This window comes from Linepithema humile, chromosome 1 (assembly GCF_040581485.1).
Source record: "Linepithema humile isolate Giens D197 chromosome 1, Lhum_UNIL_v1.0, whole genome shotgun sequence".
In the NCBI taxonomy this organism is placed as follows: domain Eukaryota; kingdom Metazoa; phylum Arthropoda; class Insecta; order Hymenoptera; family Formicidae; genus Linepithema; species Linepithema humile.
Window position 1 is genome coordinate 1,946,699 of NC_090128.1, and position 16,380 is coordinate 1,963,078.

At 41.4% G+C, this 16,380-nt stretch overlaps 1 protein-coding gene across 1 annotated transcript; it reads right to left on the reverse strand.

Annotated features, from left to right (window-relative positions):
* Positions 1-698: 698 nt before the first annotated feature.
* On the reverse strand, positions 699-16,376 carry LOC105674500 (F-box only protein 32). Its single transcript, XM_012370853.2, has 8 exons — positions 16,241-16,376; positions 15,216-16,003; positions 4,751-4,797; positions 4,441-4,490; positions 4,085-4,271; positions 3,745-3,920; positions 3,417-3,667; positions 699-3,297 (listed from the first exon to the last, which is right to left on the reverse strand). The coding sequence occupies exons 2-8, from the start codon at positions 15,335-15,337 to the stop codon at positions 3,099-3,101; spliced, it is 1,032 nt and encodes a 343-aa protein (XP_012226276.1). The 5' UTR covers positions 15,338-16,003; positions 16,241-16,376; the 3' UTR covers positions 699-3,098.
* Between the last annotated feature and the right edge of the window lie 4 nt (positions 16,377-16,380).

The window sequence follows — 16,380 nt, forward strand, 5'->3', positions numbered from 1 at the left end:
TTTTATATTAAAATCAAATGAAACGTAGTCCCATATATTGTTTACTTTACCTTAATATATTTATATAGGTACAGAACGTTGAGAAAAACTGATTCAAGGAAAAAAAATTATGTAACTTTACTTAAAAAACACCAATAATTCTGAAGTGATAAGAACTGTAACCTTGACAATTCTCGATAACGAATTATGCATGCATTAAAGAAGCAATATTTTTTCCAAACGTTTTCTATCATTAAACGCAATAGCAATAGAGTTAATGAGGACGCTATTTTGTATAATAATGCACAATTAACAAAGTATTTAGATCGATTGCTCAAGAATTATTTAAGTTATAAATATCTGTCAAGGAGAAAAAAAAAAACACATTTTGTTTCAAATTTTTTTTGCAACAAAAAGATAAAACTAGTCGATTTTATCTCTTTTACATATATCTTCAAAATATGATTTTAGGTATTAGATTTTTCACAAATGTAATACATTTGTATATATAGATTTGTATGATAAATATTACTTAACATAGACAACTTTACAAACATTAATTTTAGATCTCTGAAAGTGTAGAGCCATTGCTGATGGAATTTCTAAGACATTTCTCTGTTTTTCTTTATATTTCTTAGATACTTCTCTTAAAACAATTGAAACGATTATGCTTATCATTAAGAAAGACATTGTTTTATTGATTGATAACTGCGTGAATGTATATTTAAATAAAGTTTATTTTTTGAAGCATTTTGCACAACACTGCTCTACACATCTGCTTATGTAAGTAAAATAATCCTGATCATAGGATCGCTTTATAATCATATATATATATATATATATGTATATATATACCTTACAGAGACCAGTTCGTTGAATTATTAATTATTAATGTACACAGTGAGCTGCCAATTCTCATCTCAAGCTTATTACACTTTTTTAACATTGCGCTCAACCGCGATTTTGGTCATCCTCTTTAGTGACTAGGTTAGTATATTTAAGTCATGCAGTGATTTCTTTAAGTTTTTCGCTACGAATAAAAGAGCAAATATCAAAAAAACGTCTCGTCGCTATACGGAAATTTACACAAACGACGCATCGATTCGTGTAAATGCAATAGCATTCGCTTTGGCAGTATAATTTTTCATTCTCCGATTAGTGATGCAGTACAATTTCTGCTTTTTTTTTGTTTGTTTCTTATATATCATATCGTAACTTAGGTCTTTAGAAATCTATCAACATTACAGCTGAATAAATGTGTACGCGCACATAAACGCATGATGAATGTAATACAAATATAGGGCCCTTCTCAAAACGAATATGCAGAATGCGAAAATTCAAATATACGTTATCTCCGTATTGCTTTAACTATGACACCCTGTATAGGCGACGACGGGACTTCGCGATCCGTCTGCGTTCGCAATCGACAATAACGATGGTTATATTTTGTACTTTGTAAGTTAGCTATGTATATTTTCATCACAACATCCAAACGACTGTCCGAACTTGAAATTCGCGATAGCAACATTGTTCTACGATCAAGAAAGCTGCTGGCCGAAAATTGCGAAGATGTCGCAATTTTATTACGTTGTAAAAAAAAAACGCTCTAAAATAAAATTAAATAAAAATAGAAAAAGGACGATACAAGAATGTTGCACAAAAATAGCAACCCTTTTTACACTCTTGTAAAATAAAGTCGAAGCGTAATCTTTATTACAGAATAGCGCGATAGATGTTTTTTTTTTGCCATTATACGAAAGTATATAACCATTTATTAAATCTATCTATCTAAATGCAAATCCGAAATGCAATAAAGCTATGAAGAGCACCAAAAATACCGTTCCATTAAGAAATAAATTACATTGTATCGATGAATACACATCATATTTTAAATATACGATTATGCACGATATACGGTGATTTCCTTTCTGTTTAACGTCGGCGAAATGATATCTGTGGCGGAAGAAGAACATTTTCTTCGAATCGACTCGATTGTCTTCATTGATATCGCATAGGAAAAATAACTTGGCATTTAAAAGGCATTTTAGTTTATACGCGACTGCGGAAGTATTAAATTGAGATTGAATTTGTTCCAAATTCCTGTTCCAATAACTTTCTATCGAAATAAAAAATTTTGTTGCTGCAAAACATGTCTCAGATCATCTCATCAAATTAACAAATATTGGATTCGCGAAGATAGGCTGATACTATTATCGACGAAAAAGTAGACTGGAAAGAGTGCTGCCGCAAGATCACACGTAGTTGTTTATCAGTTTCAAACACCAAAAGCTTGTCAGCGTAAAAATCAACATCCTTACGCTATCCTTCTGAACGGACGCGTGACTTTTTTTTTTTTTTACCGCGAACAACATTGTTATACGACTAGTGTCTACTTTCTACAACCGTAACTCGGAAGGATACTGGAAATATCCTCTCTTATCGTCCTTAGAACGTATCCATAGGAATATCGAAGATAAAAAAAAAAAAAAAGAAAGCAGATCAGGAATCCCGTGTTACACAAGAGATTCCGTTGACCAGAGAACAACTTATATCCAATCAAGATACAAGATGAGCTTGACGGAGTCAAAGTCAGCAATAGAGAATATTACTCGCGAGCACTTTGGAATCGATTTTCCATCGATAAAAAGTTTGAGCGCGTTCGCTAATTACGGAGCAGAAGTGAGAACTTGAAAAAGCTATCGATTCCCCGGATAGTGTTTCGTGCGGCTTCGCGTTTCTGCTTAGCAGCTTTTCAATTCTTCAAATCGCGCTCATTCAACTTGAAATAAGTAGGCCTCCGATTCGTTGGAGTAAAATCGACGTCAAACCGTTCAGAGGGCAATATTCCTAGTCGATTCCTATTGCCGATCTCTATCTTGGCGGCCCATACGATATATTAAGAGTATCTCGAGTTAAATATATTTTTCAGAAGGTAACATTAGACTCTCTAAGTGCAGGTGTAACATCATTAAACGTTCCGTCTTTTACACGCGCATGCATCCATTCCGTCGCGCGACGATCATTCACAGCAGTCGCGTCTCGTTTTCCGCACACACACACACACACACACCGTAATATATTTCTTACGCACTTAAGATATAATCGCGTCGCGAAAGCTTTCACAGCGAGAAGAATTTCAGGAAGGTCTGCGGAGGAATCGGCACGTGGAGGGACGCCTGGTCAACGTCCGCCAGCTTCTCCTGAAACGCTGGGTCCTGATCGGCGATGCAGGGATGGCCCAGCGATCGCCAGAACAAGCAGCGACAATTGCGGCACAGCTGGATCATCTCGGCGTATTCCTCCCGCAAGCCGAACGATCTGAACAATGCAATAAGGAACGCGTACAGAAACACACCGCCGTCTTTTTTTCCAAGCTTCCGACCGCCGAGTCGCAGTATTCGTCGGCCCGAACAGCGCGCAAAACAGCCTGTACTGACCTTCGGGCGACAGTGAATATGGTTTTCCAGTCTTTTCCGGGATTATTTTGCCTGGTGGTGGCGATCTGCTGCGGCGTGAAGTGATACTGGGCGAGCTCGCGCCAGATTCTTTGCTCCTGCGCCAGGACGGCGAGATGCTCGCAGGCCTCGGACGAGGCTTCGATGTCCCGCGGATCGCTCAGACGCAGCAGGACCTCACGGCGGCACTCGGGCGGCAGATCGGACCACTGCGGCTGCTGCTCCTCGTCCGGCTGCGAGAGAGCTCATTCATTATCGACCGGCGTTCTTTGAATTTTTTTTTTTTTCCCCCCCACAAAATTTATATTACCTGCGTGATGGTGATGGACGAGGCAATCTGCAAGATTCTTTCCAGCGCAGCTTTATGCTTCTCCCACAGGATAACGGAGCCCAGCGGTCTGCCGCCCCAGCAGCAGCCGGCGCTGAAGGCTCGGACTCTCTCTATGAGACGGCGCAGTCTTCCGGTTTGTTGCTGCGACAGCGACACTGCAAGTGCAATAATCGGGAGTCAGTTCGAAGCAAGCAGCACTTCTTCTTCCCCCCGTTTTTGTCTTTCGTAAGAGCGGGCTCCCGCGTCCGAAGAAATATATCGCGGCACCGCCGAGCGAATTTTTTGCGATGATTCATTTAAGCGAGCGAGACTGTTTTACCTTCCAGCGCGACCTCCTCGAGCATATTGAAGAGCACTCTCTGGGCGCATCCGCTGAGGCCGCCCATCCTGTGGCTGACCAAAAGGTCCAGGAGACGGACGATGTAGTTGAATCGACGGCAGTCGTGCACCGCGGACAGGAAATCCAGCCTCTTCAGAGCGTCGCTCAGGCCGTTGAAGCCGGCGATCTGTAAATTCAGGAGCGGATAACGATCTCGTCCTCTAAGTATAACTCTTTTTTTTTTTTTTCTTTCCCGCCGCACTCGATCGCTTCGTCTCTATCGGGCAAATTCCAGTTTCTTTTCTCTCGCACGAGATCGCGTCTAAATTAAGAGCGGACCGGAAGGAGTCACTCACCTCGCGTGTGCACTTCAGTGTGATGTGACAATGTGGTTGGACGGCATTTTCTGAAATTTCACAAACACTTCAGTCTCTACGAGCGTCTTATTGAAAACGTCGTCGTGCAAAAAATGCTTTGCTCAAAGATTCCGACGGATTCGAATCATTAATATCGAAGCGGAATGATATTAAAAAAATAAGATAAAAAAAAGATAAAGGATAGAGAGAGTTCGCAGTAGACTTGAATTTATAATTATAGCTAAGGAAGGCCACACAAAGAGATTGACTGCAATCGATAAGTTTCCTCAAGTTTCCACGCATTTCTCACCTTTCTTTTTGTCCTTCTCCTTCTTATCGCCGGCATCTTTCTCGCCGCTGTAAGAAAAGAAGATGCAAATATGCGTTTTAGACGTGTCGTGTCACAAAATTCGACAAAGTTTGCAGAATTATTTAGAAGGCGCAATTTTTTCACATTAGAAAAAACATATATACATCTGTAACATCACACTTTAATATCGTGCAACGTAATATTCCGATGTTTCAACTTTTACTAGAAATTGTGCAATATCGCTAAACGCGGATATTTCTAGTTACATCGCGCCCCGTTGATCCTTTGCGAAATCCGTGATCCAACTCGCGCCGAATAGAAGCGGATACTTTCCGCGGGACGCGAGGAGGCACTAATATACGATACCAATTATGGCACAATACACCGCGACCGGTTTCAGCAGCCGCTACGCGACGTAGCGTCGGGGTTAGCTGCGATTTGACCACGAAAAAGCTGGTGCTCGATACGCAGTTCGCGTTCAAGACAATTTCACTAGATTCGCAGAAAGATAAAACGTCTCTTCACGCGCAGTTTCGTGCCGCAAAGTGCAACGAGGCTCGATTCACCGCGATTCACCGATACGTTAATCATCGCGATGATTCGCTGCGTTTGTATCCGGATAATAAAAAAAAAAGGAGGAAAAAGAAACGCGCGTGGGCATTCACGGTACAATCAGTTAAACAGGCCGCGACGAATCCGAGACTAGCACCTTCGCCAGTCATCAACGGGGACCGTAATTGCCTTGTAACACACCGATCATGATCAACGCGGACACACCTCGTGAGCGGACATTAAACAGCTGCTTTCGTCGATTGACGATTACGTCCTCATTTCAGCGGGCAGAAACGAATGCGAGGGGGAAGCACCGGGGAAGCGGGAAAAGTGCATCGGGATTGCATCAAATCGCATTAAGCAGCGCGCGAAGCGCAGAATGACTCCATATCCTTTTAATAGACGCGACATCGGTTATTTGACTGTTACCAGGCTGCGGTGCGTTCTATTTTCGAATGACGAGTTCGAGCGTGTCGCATCGATATGCATACGGGATTAATTCTGTTCTTCAAACGCGGAGATTAATTCCAGCCGCGTGAAGTGCTATCGAGAGAACGAAACGCGGCCATCGTCGCTAATTTCGAGGTTTTAAAGCGCTCCGGATCGATCCTTGCTGAAATCCGGTCGTTCGCGAGCCCGTTAAAGTACGTCCCGAAACGAGGATGGGAGACGAAAATCGCATATAGATCGCCGCGCGTAATATATTCCGATTTCTTCCCCGAGATTATTCATGCATGAGCTATGGAAATTTGCACAGAATTGTAATAGAAACGCGATTCTTTTCAGGCCTTTAAAATCCGCAATTTCTGCGATTGCGGCCTCCAGAGAGATATTCGCGAATCTGGCGAAGACAAAATCCAATACTAAACTTTGCGAGGCGTTATTTAGCAAGTATTGTTTATAGACGGAATGTTTTAAGTGATTTTTACCAACAACGAAAATATTTATGCAATTCTAAGGAATGGCAACGCTGTATTTTATTGCCCTACAAATTCACCGCCATCTCACTTCGATTTTCAGTGTTTAATTTTTTGGCAAGAAACTTACGTTCAATTCTCCGATTTTGCTAATCGGAAGCTCACATTCATTCATACCAGTAACTGAACACAAATTAATACTTTCATAAAACTTGAGCCAAAAAAGGAAATAAAAAATGATCAAGCTGAATATTTTTAGAAACACCTCCAGCAATCCAGTGCACTTCGTTACACCTTGTTGCGCTTATAATTCTGTCTATGCAAGTAATAGCGACGAACGTTCTATTATAGGGACGGAACGGCGACCTTGCACGTTAACTCGTGCATACATTCACACACGCAACGCGGCCTCGCGTGCGTAGCGCGCGATTTTTCCGCCTGAACGAGGCCGAATGCGAGAAGAAAGGGAAAAAAAAAAAATAACAATTTTGATTTTAACACATCGATCGGGATGTGCGTGGTGTCGTGGGACGCCGTGCCCTTGCCCTTTTAAATCGGCGGGCTCGGTGAGCCGTTTAAGGTCGTCGAATCGGCCGTAGAAGACCGCACGTCAATACGCAGAGGGGGAGAGAAAGAGAGAGAAATAGCTGGTTCGCAGGATTATGCAACTACTTGCAGCGCTCATCACCGGGAGACCAGCTGTGGGCGCGCGTTTGCACGCGTGCGGCGAATAAAGAGCCGTGAATGCGGAAAAATCCGCCGACGATGTTCAATATCGATACCTCGCAAGTAGAGCGATCAATGTCGCTCTGCGGCTTGATAGGACAGAAGGACAAACATCATGCGTCGAAGTGCACAATTTGACGTCACGCGGGACGTCGAGGGCTGTCAACCGGAGAGTTCAATTTTCAATAATAGATTTTTTTTCCCCATAGAGCTTTCCCGCGTCGAACGCAACCCCGATCGATTGTGAAAAATTCCGCCCGTTGCGAAAAACACTCGAATTCAATAGCTTCGCAACGTCGCAATTAGTAAAGTTTCCGTCGCCGCGATAGCGTATGCAAAAACGCTCCGATTATCGGCCGCGGAGTGACATAGTTTCGAAGTTACAATACGTCGAAGGTAAATACGACTTAGAAAGTTCCACGGTCTCCTCGCTCCTTCATTTCTCCGTCTATTTCCGTGCCGCAGAAGGACACTGGTTATTTCGGTTTCCGTGCGATATAGGAATTGATGTAACGCGAGTGTGCATTCCTCGAAGCGTGATGCGCTACGAAACGGTTCGATGCGGTCGAATAAATGTATTCCTAAGAAGGCGGGTTTTTAGGTTGCCACGATGGTAAAAACGACGTCGGAAAACGGGCAATGCGGAAGCGCGGAGAATCTCCGCGCGACGCGGCCCGACGTACGCGAAGTGAATACCTAAGCGGATGCGCGGGAATCGCAAGACCGCGTCCGGATTTGGATCTCGAGAGACGGATATAGCTCCGTTACTAACTGTGCTGAAAAAAATTCTCCATTTTATTTCGAGGGGGGTGCGAAAAACCACGCCGTGTTCGGGGATCGTTCGGGCTTCCCGTGAAACGAGGGATTCGGGAATTTTCTACGCATACCGAACACTCGATCAATACAAAAAAAATTGTAAAAGTCGAAGCGCTGCTTGTTATCAAAGAAGAAAAATACGTAAACTAAAAAAAAAAAAAAAAACCCCATTCCTTTAAACAATTTTATCAATTTTTTCCTCTTGTTTTTGAGATGCATAAATGAATGTTCTGCGGACAGAACATTTATTACGCTTACTGTTTTTTCAATTCAATTTCACATTTTATACTCGTATTACTTCACACCATTTAATTTTTATCCAAGCTCGTTCCGTGACCAAGCAAAGCACTCGTAAGTCAGAACAAGTCGGATGTAAGTTGAGCGATAGAGTAACGAATAACGGCGATTTTTTACACGAGATAAAATCCCGCACGTAATACGAAATATACGTATGGCGCAACGGCGGCACTGTGTCGCACAACGTGCGAATAATTAATTTGCGAATACGCGGTGTGGAAATCTCGGCCGGTACGAAACTTTTACTTCCATTCACAATCGGTTCACCGACCCTTTCGGTCGGCTCTGCGCGTACAGCTAATCCCGCCGAGGCTGGGAAAACGCGCGTAGGATGACTGCATGGTTAAATCGTCGAAATAATGGCGCGGGCGGACGCGCATCGGCCGTACGTTAAGCCGACGAGCGCGAGGGGGAAACGAGGAAACGCGGCTTTTAAATCCCTCCGCACGCAACAGTCCCGCACTTTCCAGTCATTTCGTCTAACTGTATCAGAATCATTACACGCGCGCGCGCGCGCGCGCGTGTGCACACGGCGTGATAATATCGATAAAAAAGACGTCATTAATCCTCGACAACGAGGTCGACGCCGATCCCGGCGCGGAGAAATTTGTTATAAAATGTATAATATATATGCCTTCAAATTTAGCAGAATATCTCTCGTGAATTTCGGAAGACACATCTTTGGCTCTTCATTTGTTTATTTGTGACACGAAAGCAGATAAATTAAGTGATTAGAATTGTTTGTTGCATCTGTCGTGAAAATGTAGCTCTCTAATTATTGTAGACTAATCATCGCGCTAATTACATTACTCGAGATGCATCTTAATTAAACGCGAACGGAGTTTACGCTTTCAAAATTACGTTGGAATACATAAGATATGTATAATATTGCCTATTTATTAGCGTAAGAGTCGTGTTGGATTCCTTCGAGATAAAAATTAAACTACTTTCTCCGTAATTCGCCGTGCTCGCCGCTAATCATGTCCGGTTTTCTCAGGATATCTTCAAGATTTACTAATGCGCCAAAGTCGGCGCGTTGCTCTCTGCGACGTAACTGGCCAGATTTGAAGACTCTAAAATCCGTCTTATCCGCGCACTGAATTTTTCTCCGAAAAAAAGTTCAAAATTGTTCTACAATCCGCGCGACGCCTGTTAATCGCCCGCTCCATGCGAAGCGAAATTTCGATACTGCCGGCAGATTAAAGATAAGTTCACTAAGCGCGCAAAAGGGAAAAATGCAAGATAAGATACGCTTTCTCCGCATCATTTTCCGCCGTCGTTCGCATGCGAGATCGCAATATCGTCGTCGCGATTTCAAGCGCGAGGAGGCCGCGCGCTGTCTAACCGAATTCATCAAGGCTGCGGCGGCTACGGCGCCGTGAGCGGATTGCGAATTGGTGCAGGTCACGTTAGCTGGGTCACGACCCACTTCCGCATCGGCAAGACTCGCGCCAGTATTTTCCCATTTCGAGAATTCGACCTGGCCCGTTCAAGGACGCCTAATCCCATCAACGAGAGTTCGAAACGAGTCCTCCGCGCCGAAGAGATCCGCAATCCTGTCATCGCCGAATGCCGAAGACGCGATGCGCCTTAACGGCGTGCATAATATTTGATTTAACAAGGTAAATTCTACACTTTTTATATCGAATTTTATAAATGTCTCAGAGATTTCCCGAGTCGAAATTTAGCGTCTCTTTTAATGCTCATAGAGCCTATATGAACCTATTTTTACGGAATTAGAACCTAGAACTCCTCTTTTAAAACTTGATCTCCTATAATTTGATGTTGAAATATTACTTTAAACCTATAGAGCCTCACAAAATAGATTGTATTACTGCGAGAACTCCTCCATTAAACCTCGAACTTTTATCTAGTATATATATATACTAGATAAATTCGACCTATAAAAGTTATTATAATGTTTAATCATAAAGGAAAATATTTAATTCGTTGCATTTCCAACTTTCATTAATATTGATACCTTTCCGTTTCCTTCTTCAAAATAGTGATATGATATCTGAAAAAAATTCAGCGCAAAAAAATTTTTTTAAATTAATTTTTTTATTAAATGTTAACTATTTTAGATGTACTCGTTAAAATTCAAATAAGAATGAAAAACTATACGAGCAATATGCATAATGTGGTTGTATTTTGATTATTGCTTTATTAAGTGATACAATATTATCAAACATTTCAGTCTTAATTTGGACCTTTTTCTGTATAATTATTTCTGTCTGAACTTGTTTTAACGCATGTTAACTATACTTAATAATATACTCTTAACTATATGTATTACATATACTTAATAAATAATATTTAATTCAATAAATATTATGTAATGTTTTTAATATCTTATTTTATATTTAATATCATAATTTAATATTTTTAATATAATCACAAAGGTATATGGATTTTCAGCACTAGTTTTATGATATTATCAAAAAATTCTAATGATTGCAAAAATCTTCACAATAATAAAGAAAATTACTAACTGTATAATTTTAATTGATGATAATTTTTAATAGCATAGAATTTTTAAAAATATTAGAAATCAATACTCAATAGTTGAATTTTGATATTATATTTTGATATTATCAAGAAATTTCTAATAATTACAAATTTTCAAAAGATAATAAAATTCAACTAAATGGTATTGATTGATGATATTTTTAAATTTTATGCTATTAAAAATTATCGTTAATCAAAATTATAGTTAGTATTTTTCTTTATTGTGAACATTTGCAATCATTAGAATTTCTTGATAATATCATAAAAGTAGTGCTGGCAAAAAGGAATCTATATATTTTCAGGGTCTAAAGCGGGTCAACGGAGGGTTTTAACTAAACACTACTTTGAAACTTTAGCAGGAAAAAAGGAAATTTCGGACATATTGTAGCGCCAAAGTAGGTGCTATTATATACATACGATACAATGCATAACATCTACTTTGACTCTCTTATGCCTACCTCAAAATAAAAGATTAAGGTTTAATATAGGTGCTAAATTTCGACTCGGGTTGTCACGTTGCTTTTCTACGTCGAAGAAACTTGGCTTCTGCTGGACAAAAATGTCGTATCAGAAACTATTTCCGCTCGGCGAATTGTCTTTTAAATGGAGAGCGCGGATGTTACGTGAAATGCATTGAATTTTCGTCTGTCCGGCTTTTTCAAGCTTCTGAGGAACGATTTCTCGATTGACTTTGATCTCCAACTCGCTACATCTTCATTCAGCGTGAAGGAAAGGACGAGTTGGTTTCTTTCGACGGGTGCGAGAAAGCGCAACGAAGTCGAGTCTGTCGAAACTCTCCTTGTACGATCATGCGAACTTCGACTATTGGCGATTTTCTTGTGAAACTCAAATATCTTGAAAATGCACGTAAGAAAATATTTCCATTGACTGAAATGCGTGTGAAAATAAGAATTCAATTTCTATCTCTGCTAACGTACGAATGAAATATCACGCTAATAAGATCGGAGTACACGAATACACGACTTGTTTCGAGAATGCTTCTAACGCACATGTAACGTTAATAGAATAATTACGGTTAACGAAGCATTGAAAATGCGAAAGCGTTGCGCATATATCTATATGCAAGCTTTTTGTGCTCGCAAAAAGTCCGGGCGCACGCGCCGCTAATTGGAAACGCAAGAGACACGCAACGCGAAACCGCGCGGCTTAAAAAATAAACATTCTGCGTAATGCGACGAAAAAAATATGTTCGGCAGAGTTTAACGGAAATAAAAGCATAGATACCAAAAATCCGCGTATCGCGTTTCCTATAATTTCGCAAAATAAAGATGACTAAGTGATACGTGAATAAAATTTTCAATACGATACTTAAAATGTGTATATAAAATGCGAATAATTAAAAGTAACGATATAATTGAATCATTTTAAAGTATTTTCGAATAATTCGAAATCAATTTATTAAATATTCAGTTTTTAATGGACCCGTCAATAATTTCCGATAAACAAATGTTATTTGTACCATTCGATTATTTCCTTATTTAGGTAAATGTTGCGAAGTTATTTTTAAATTATCTGCAAAAACGTTTCTGAAAAATGCACAATTATAGACTTGATTCCTGACAAGCTAATTGCTTTAGCTAATTGCTTTACGCTACTCACAATTATTGGTTATTTGGAGTTAGAGTTAAGTTGCAATTAAGTGTCAAATATCAGTGCGTATCGATTGGACTTAGCGAACTAATTATCAGGTTTCGAACGAAAGCGAAGTAATTCAATATTAGACGAGAGACTGTTGTCTCAAAAGTAATACGCAAAAGTAACGTTACCGAACCGCTCCGATGCCTTGTAAACTTTCCGTCGACGCGGAAGCGTAATAAGAAGCAATTATCAAGTTCACATTGCGAATCGATCGGCATACTGCACGCTGCAATAAATCCGACGTAAAACAGACAGTTTAAGACCGCCTTTCGCCCATCGTCGCAGAAGAGAAAGCTTTTTGTCAAATGCGATCTAGAAATCGCCTCGGGTTTCGAAAGTTCATAACACATCGCGCTAATTGTACAATATATAAATAATATATTTCTGATTGACGAAAATCAAATATTCACCTATCGCGCGAGAGATTTGATTGTAATTTGCACTCTTCAATTTTCTCGAGGAACTGGATTTGTCGAGCGAAATTGCAAATAGCAGATAATTGATTACGCTCTTAACAACGATCTCACGTGCCTGTCGGCGGCGATATTTACGAGGCGCAATAAGTTGCGTGAATATGTTTACGCGATGCACAGCTGTTTCCAGATGCGGGAACAGCGCCCGTAACAAATACAAAGAGACCGCGTTGCGTTCTTTGACAGACGCGAGTGCAAGCTGGACGCGCGGTGCGATTCTAATTATCTAAGTCTGTCACGGTCACAAATACAACTGGTGCAACGAGCACAATGGGCTCAATATCCGGTCGAAGAAATCGCGACCGCCAATTTCCACATAATCTCGAGATAATCGCTGGTCCTAATTTAATTCCGGAAAATCGCGCATCGGCGCGCAGGGGATTAAATTTTAAATCTCGAGCGAGAGGAATCACACATATTCGTTATATTAATTTCGAAAAAATTGCCAATTTTTTTCGCACAAGACCGATCATCGCTACGCGAGTCACGAAAATGCATTTTTGAAAAGGCACATCGAATAAGGGAGTATGTTAACTAACTTCTATTACTAGCAAAGTTTTTATATAGATGCAGTCAATATTTCCCGCTCGAGAGAGATGTATTTTTAAAAATTATGTCACACTGCAGGCTATATGCGTTTTTAGAAGACCTAAGAAATAAAATAAAAATGCACTAACTTAATTTTTATCATCAATCACGTTTCCATAAATAAAATCAGCATTTTTTTCCCTCGCTTCGCAGTCCAATTTCTATCTTTTTTCCACCTTGAAATATATTTCTCATTCTTGCTGAATTGTTGGAGAAATCGTAAAATCCGCTAGCACGTATTTCTTTCTTCTTAAATTGCTTTCAAAAAGCTTGTATTCTTTAAAAAAAAAGACTTTTCCCTGCAATTTCCATCATTTTCCGCGCGGGATGAATGAAGTCAGCATTCCTCCTGAGAGACGAGAACAATTCTACTCGCGCGGAGTCAACAACGCCGATACACTTATTAGCGTTTAATTAATTCTTAGAAAACCGAATGTTAGGAAATCCGTGGGTGTGAACTCTTTCGCGAGGCGTAACGCGTTCTGCACGCAACTGCGTGCAAATGAAAGAAAATAATCGACTCTCCCCTTGTGTGATCTCTCGATACCATTGTCGCGATTTTCATGCAAAGCGTTCAGCTCGAGCGCGTCGATAAAAATCTACAATGCGCATAATTTCGATTTCGATCGAGTCTTCGCGTGTGCTGCAAAATAAGTTTTTCAACCTTCGTTATGTCGATGATAAACAGGTTCGCGCATTTCCCTTCACCGCAAATTGGAAATGTGATTTTAATGTGTCACGAAATTACCTGCGCAATTACACGCCTGTGAATTGAAGCTTTTAATAGTTTCGCAACTCGGAGCGTCGAATATCGCAAACTTCGCTTTCTTTTAGCAACACAAAAATGATTTTCTTCGACGTGATGCTAGAAATGGCATCACCCAGAAGCCGCAGCACGTCGGAGCATCAGCGATCAATTCGAGCTTCAATCAATCTCAAGAACCACGAGATAATAATACCCAATAAAAAAAAATTACTAGACAGCCGTGCTGGCGATACAATAGGGCTGTCCAGTCTGTCCTTGATACACTTTCCTACGTTTTTTTATCTTTCCGCAAAACAGCGATGTTATTTCCAGCGGAACTGCTGGGCGCCTTTTTTTTTTTTTTTTTTTTATTAATATTTCGACATTTATTCAATCGATTCATATATAACAAATCGGATGGCTATTGTTTGCAGAAAATGCATGGCTATTGTTTGCAGAAAATGTGAAAAGCCGCGATTAAGCTCTGCGTGACCTCGCACTGCGTATTACGTGTATTGCGTAGCGTCGATTAATTCGAATGACATTATTCTGAACTTGAAAATCAACGTCGGAAACGCGACTCGCCTAAGCCAGCCGGATAACATGGAATCACCCGCGCCGGAGGGTCAGCGGTCGACTCGCGCAAGAATGATGCTCGTCATTTTTGTCCCATAAATCGCGTCGGAACGGAATTATATCACGGGCTCGCGAATATCGCTGGCGGAATAAAAAATTGCGCAACGATCGGCGGCACCGATTGAATTCGCATTATTCGCGATAAGCAATAATTGACTCCGCATCTTTTTTATCATAGAATATAAGCGTCTATTAAGGCTGAGATACGCTGGAGACACAGCAGCCATAAAGAGAATTAGGCCTAGCGATTCGGACCCCGTTCGATCGCTCCGAATAACGATATGCATGCGTCGAGATGCATTGAAAACGTTCATCTCCGATCGACTGTTCGTCGATGCGGCGATTCCCGTAGCGAAGCGGGTCGGACAATCAGCGCGAAAGTGCTCGGCGCTCGCATGTAAACAAACGGAGCTGTCAGTTGGATCGATGTAAATGCTCGAGTAACAGCTGTGTGCCGTGCGCACCGTCGCGAGGCGAACAAAGAAATTGCGGCGAGACGGAGGAGGAATAGGAGAGAAACGGAGACGGATAAGGAAACGACGACTCACCGTAGGAGAAGCGAGAGGGTCTTGTTGTTGGCGCACTCGAGGATCTTCTTCTTTTCCCAGCCCTCGACCGTTTTCACCCATTCCTCGCCCGGGCTACGCCAGTCCTTGGATATGAACGGCATCCTGGCTCACGGCGCGGGCGGGCGGGGACGCGCGCGACGCCAGACGACGACGATCGGGATCAACTTGCGACAACTTGCGACAACTCGAAGAGGCGCGGGGACGCAAGGCGCACCTTGCCGTCGCCGTGGACGCCGAATGTGTGCCCGTCGCGCTCGCAGAGCGACTTCACTCTCGGTCTCTCGCGCTCCGCCGCCGAGCGAGCGCGCATGGCTTTGTTTTAGTGACGTCACCGCGCATCAGCTGTGAGGCAGCGTTGCGACGCATACGCACACACCTTCACTCCAGATGTTAAACATCTCGCATCGTGTCTGAGAGTACCGTCTACGCTGCGAACTGCCTCTTCTGCGTTTAGCTCTGCACTACATTATATTTCTGTCTAATACATTTACTGTTGCATTTATTTCTCGAAGGATGCAATGATACAGCTGAAAGGAGCGGCCAATTTCACCTGTCAGTTTCATATTTTTGCAGGCAAACGCCATCTGTCATCTGCATTGGGAAAGTTATTTACAGACCCAACATTGCCTAACATTCTGCAGGCAAGTGTCATCTGTTAGTGCTATTCAGAAGTTTTTTGTTACCAAACTTTACGCATGCGCAGCAGCAGATGCGTCCATATACCGGGTATCAAATAAATTGCGATACAACCGGCGAAATAATGATTCCTGCGAAGAAGCGAATAAAAAAATATTTACAATGAATTTTTCTGATTTGTTAGACCATAATTTTGTATGGGAGAATAATATAAATATAACTCATTCATTTGGATAAAGAAAAGCTAATTATTGCAACGATTGTACATAAATTTTCTCTACGTACAATAATCAAATATTCGATCGAGTAGTTCAATTATTGCTCAAACTGCACGGACTAAACACCTTTAGTTTGTTGTAAAAACGAACCTGCCGGAAAAGCGATGCGAATGATGATCGCGGAGAAATGTAACGTTTAATTTATATTTTGTAACGATTCAGACGTCGCTACGAGGGCCGCAAAACACCTTCCATCCGTCACTGACCGGCCGGGGCACATGACGTGGCGT

Bases quoted from the DNA above. Each gene is read 5' to 3' on its own strand.
- LOC105674500 (XM_012370853.2), bottom strand. From the start codon at position 15,337: ATGCCGTTCATATCCAAGGACTGGCGTAGCCCGGGCGAGGAATGGGTG. The intron at 4,491-4,750 runs GTGAGAAATGCG...GTGAAATTTCAG, and splicing joins GGAGAAGGACAAAAAGAAAG to AAAATGCCGTCCAACCACAT. The intron at 4,272-4,440 runs GTGAGTGACTCC...CTGAATTTACAG, and splicing joins CACTGAAGTGCACACGCGAG to ATCGCCGGCTTCAACGGCCT.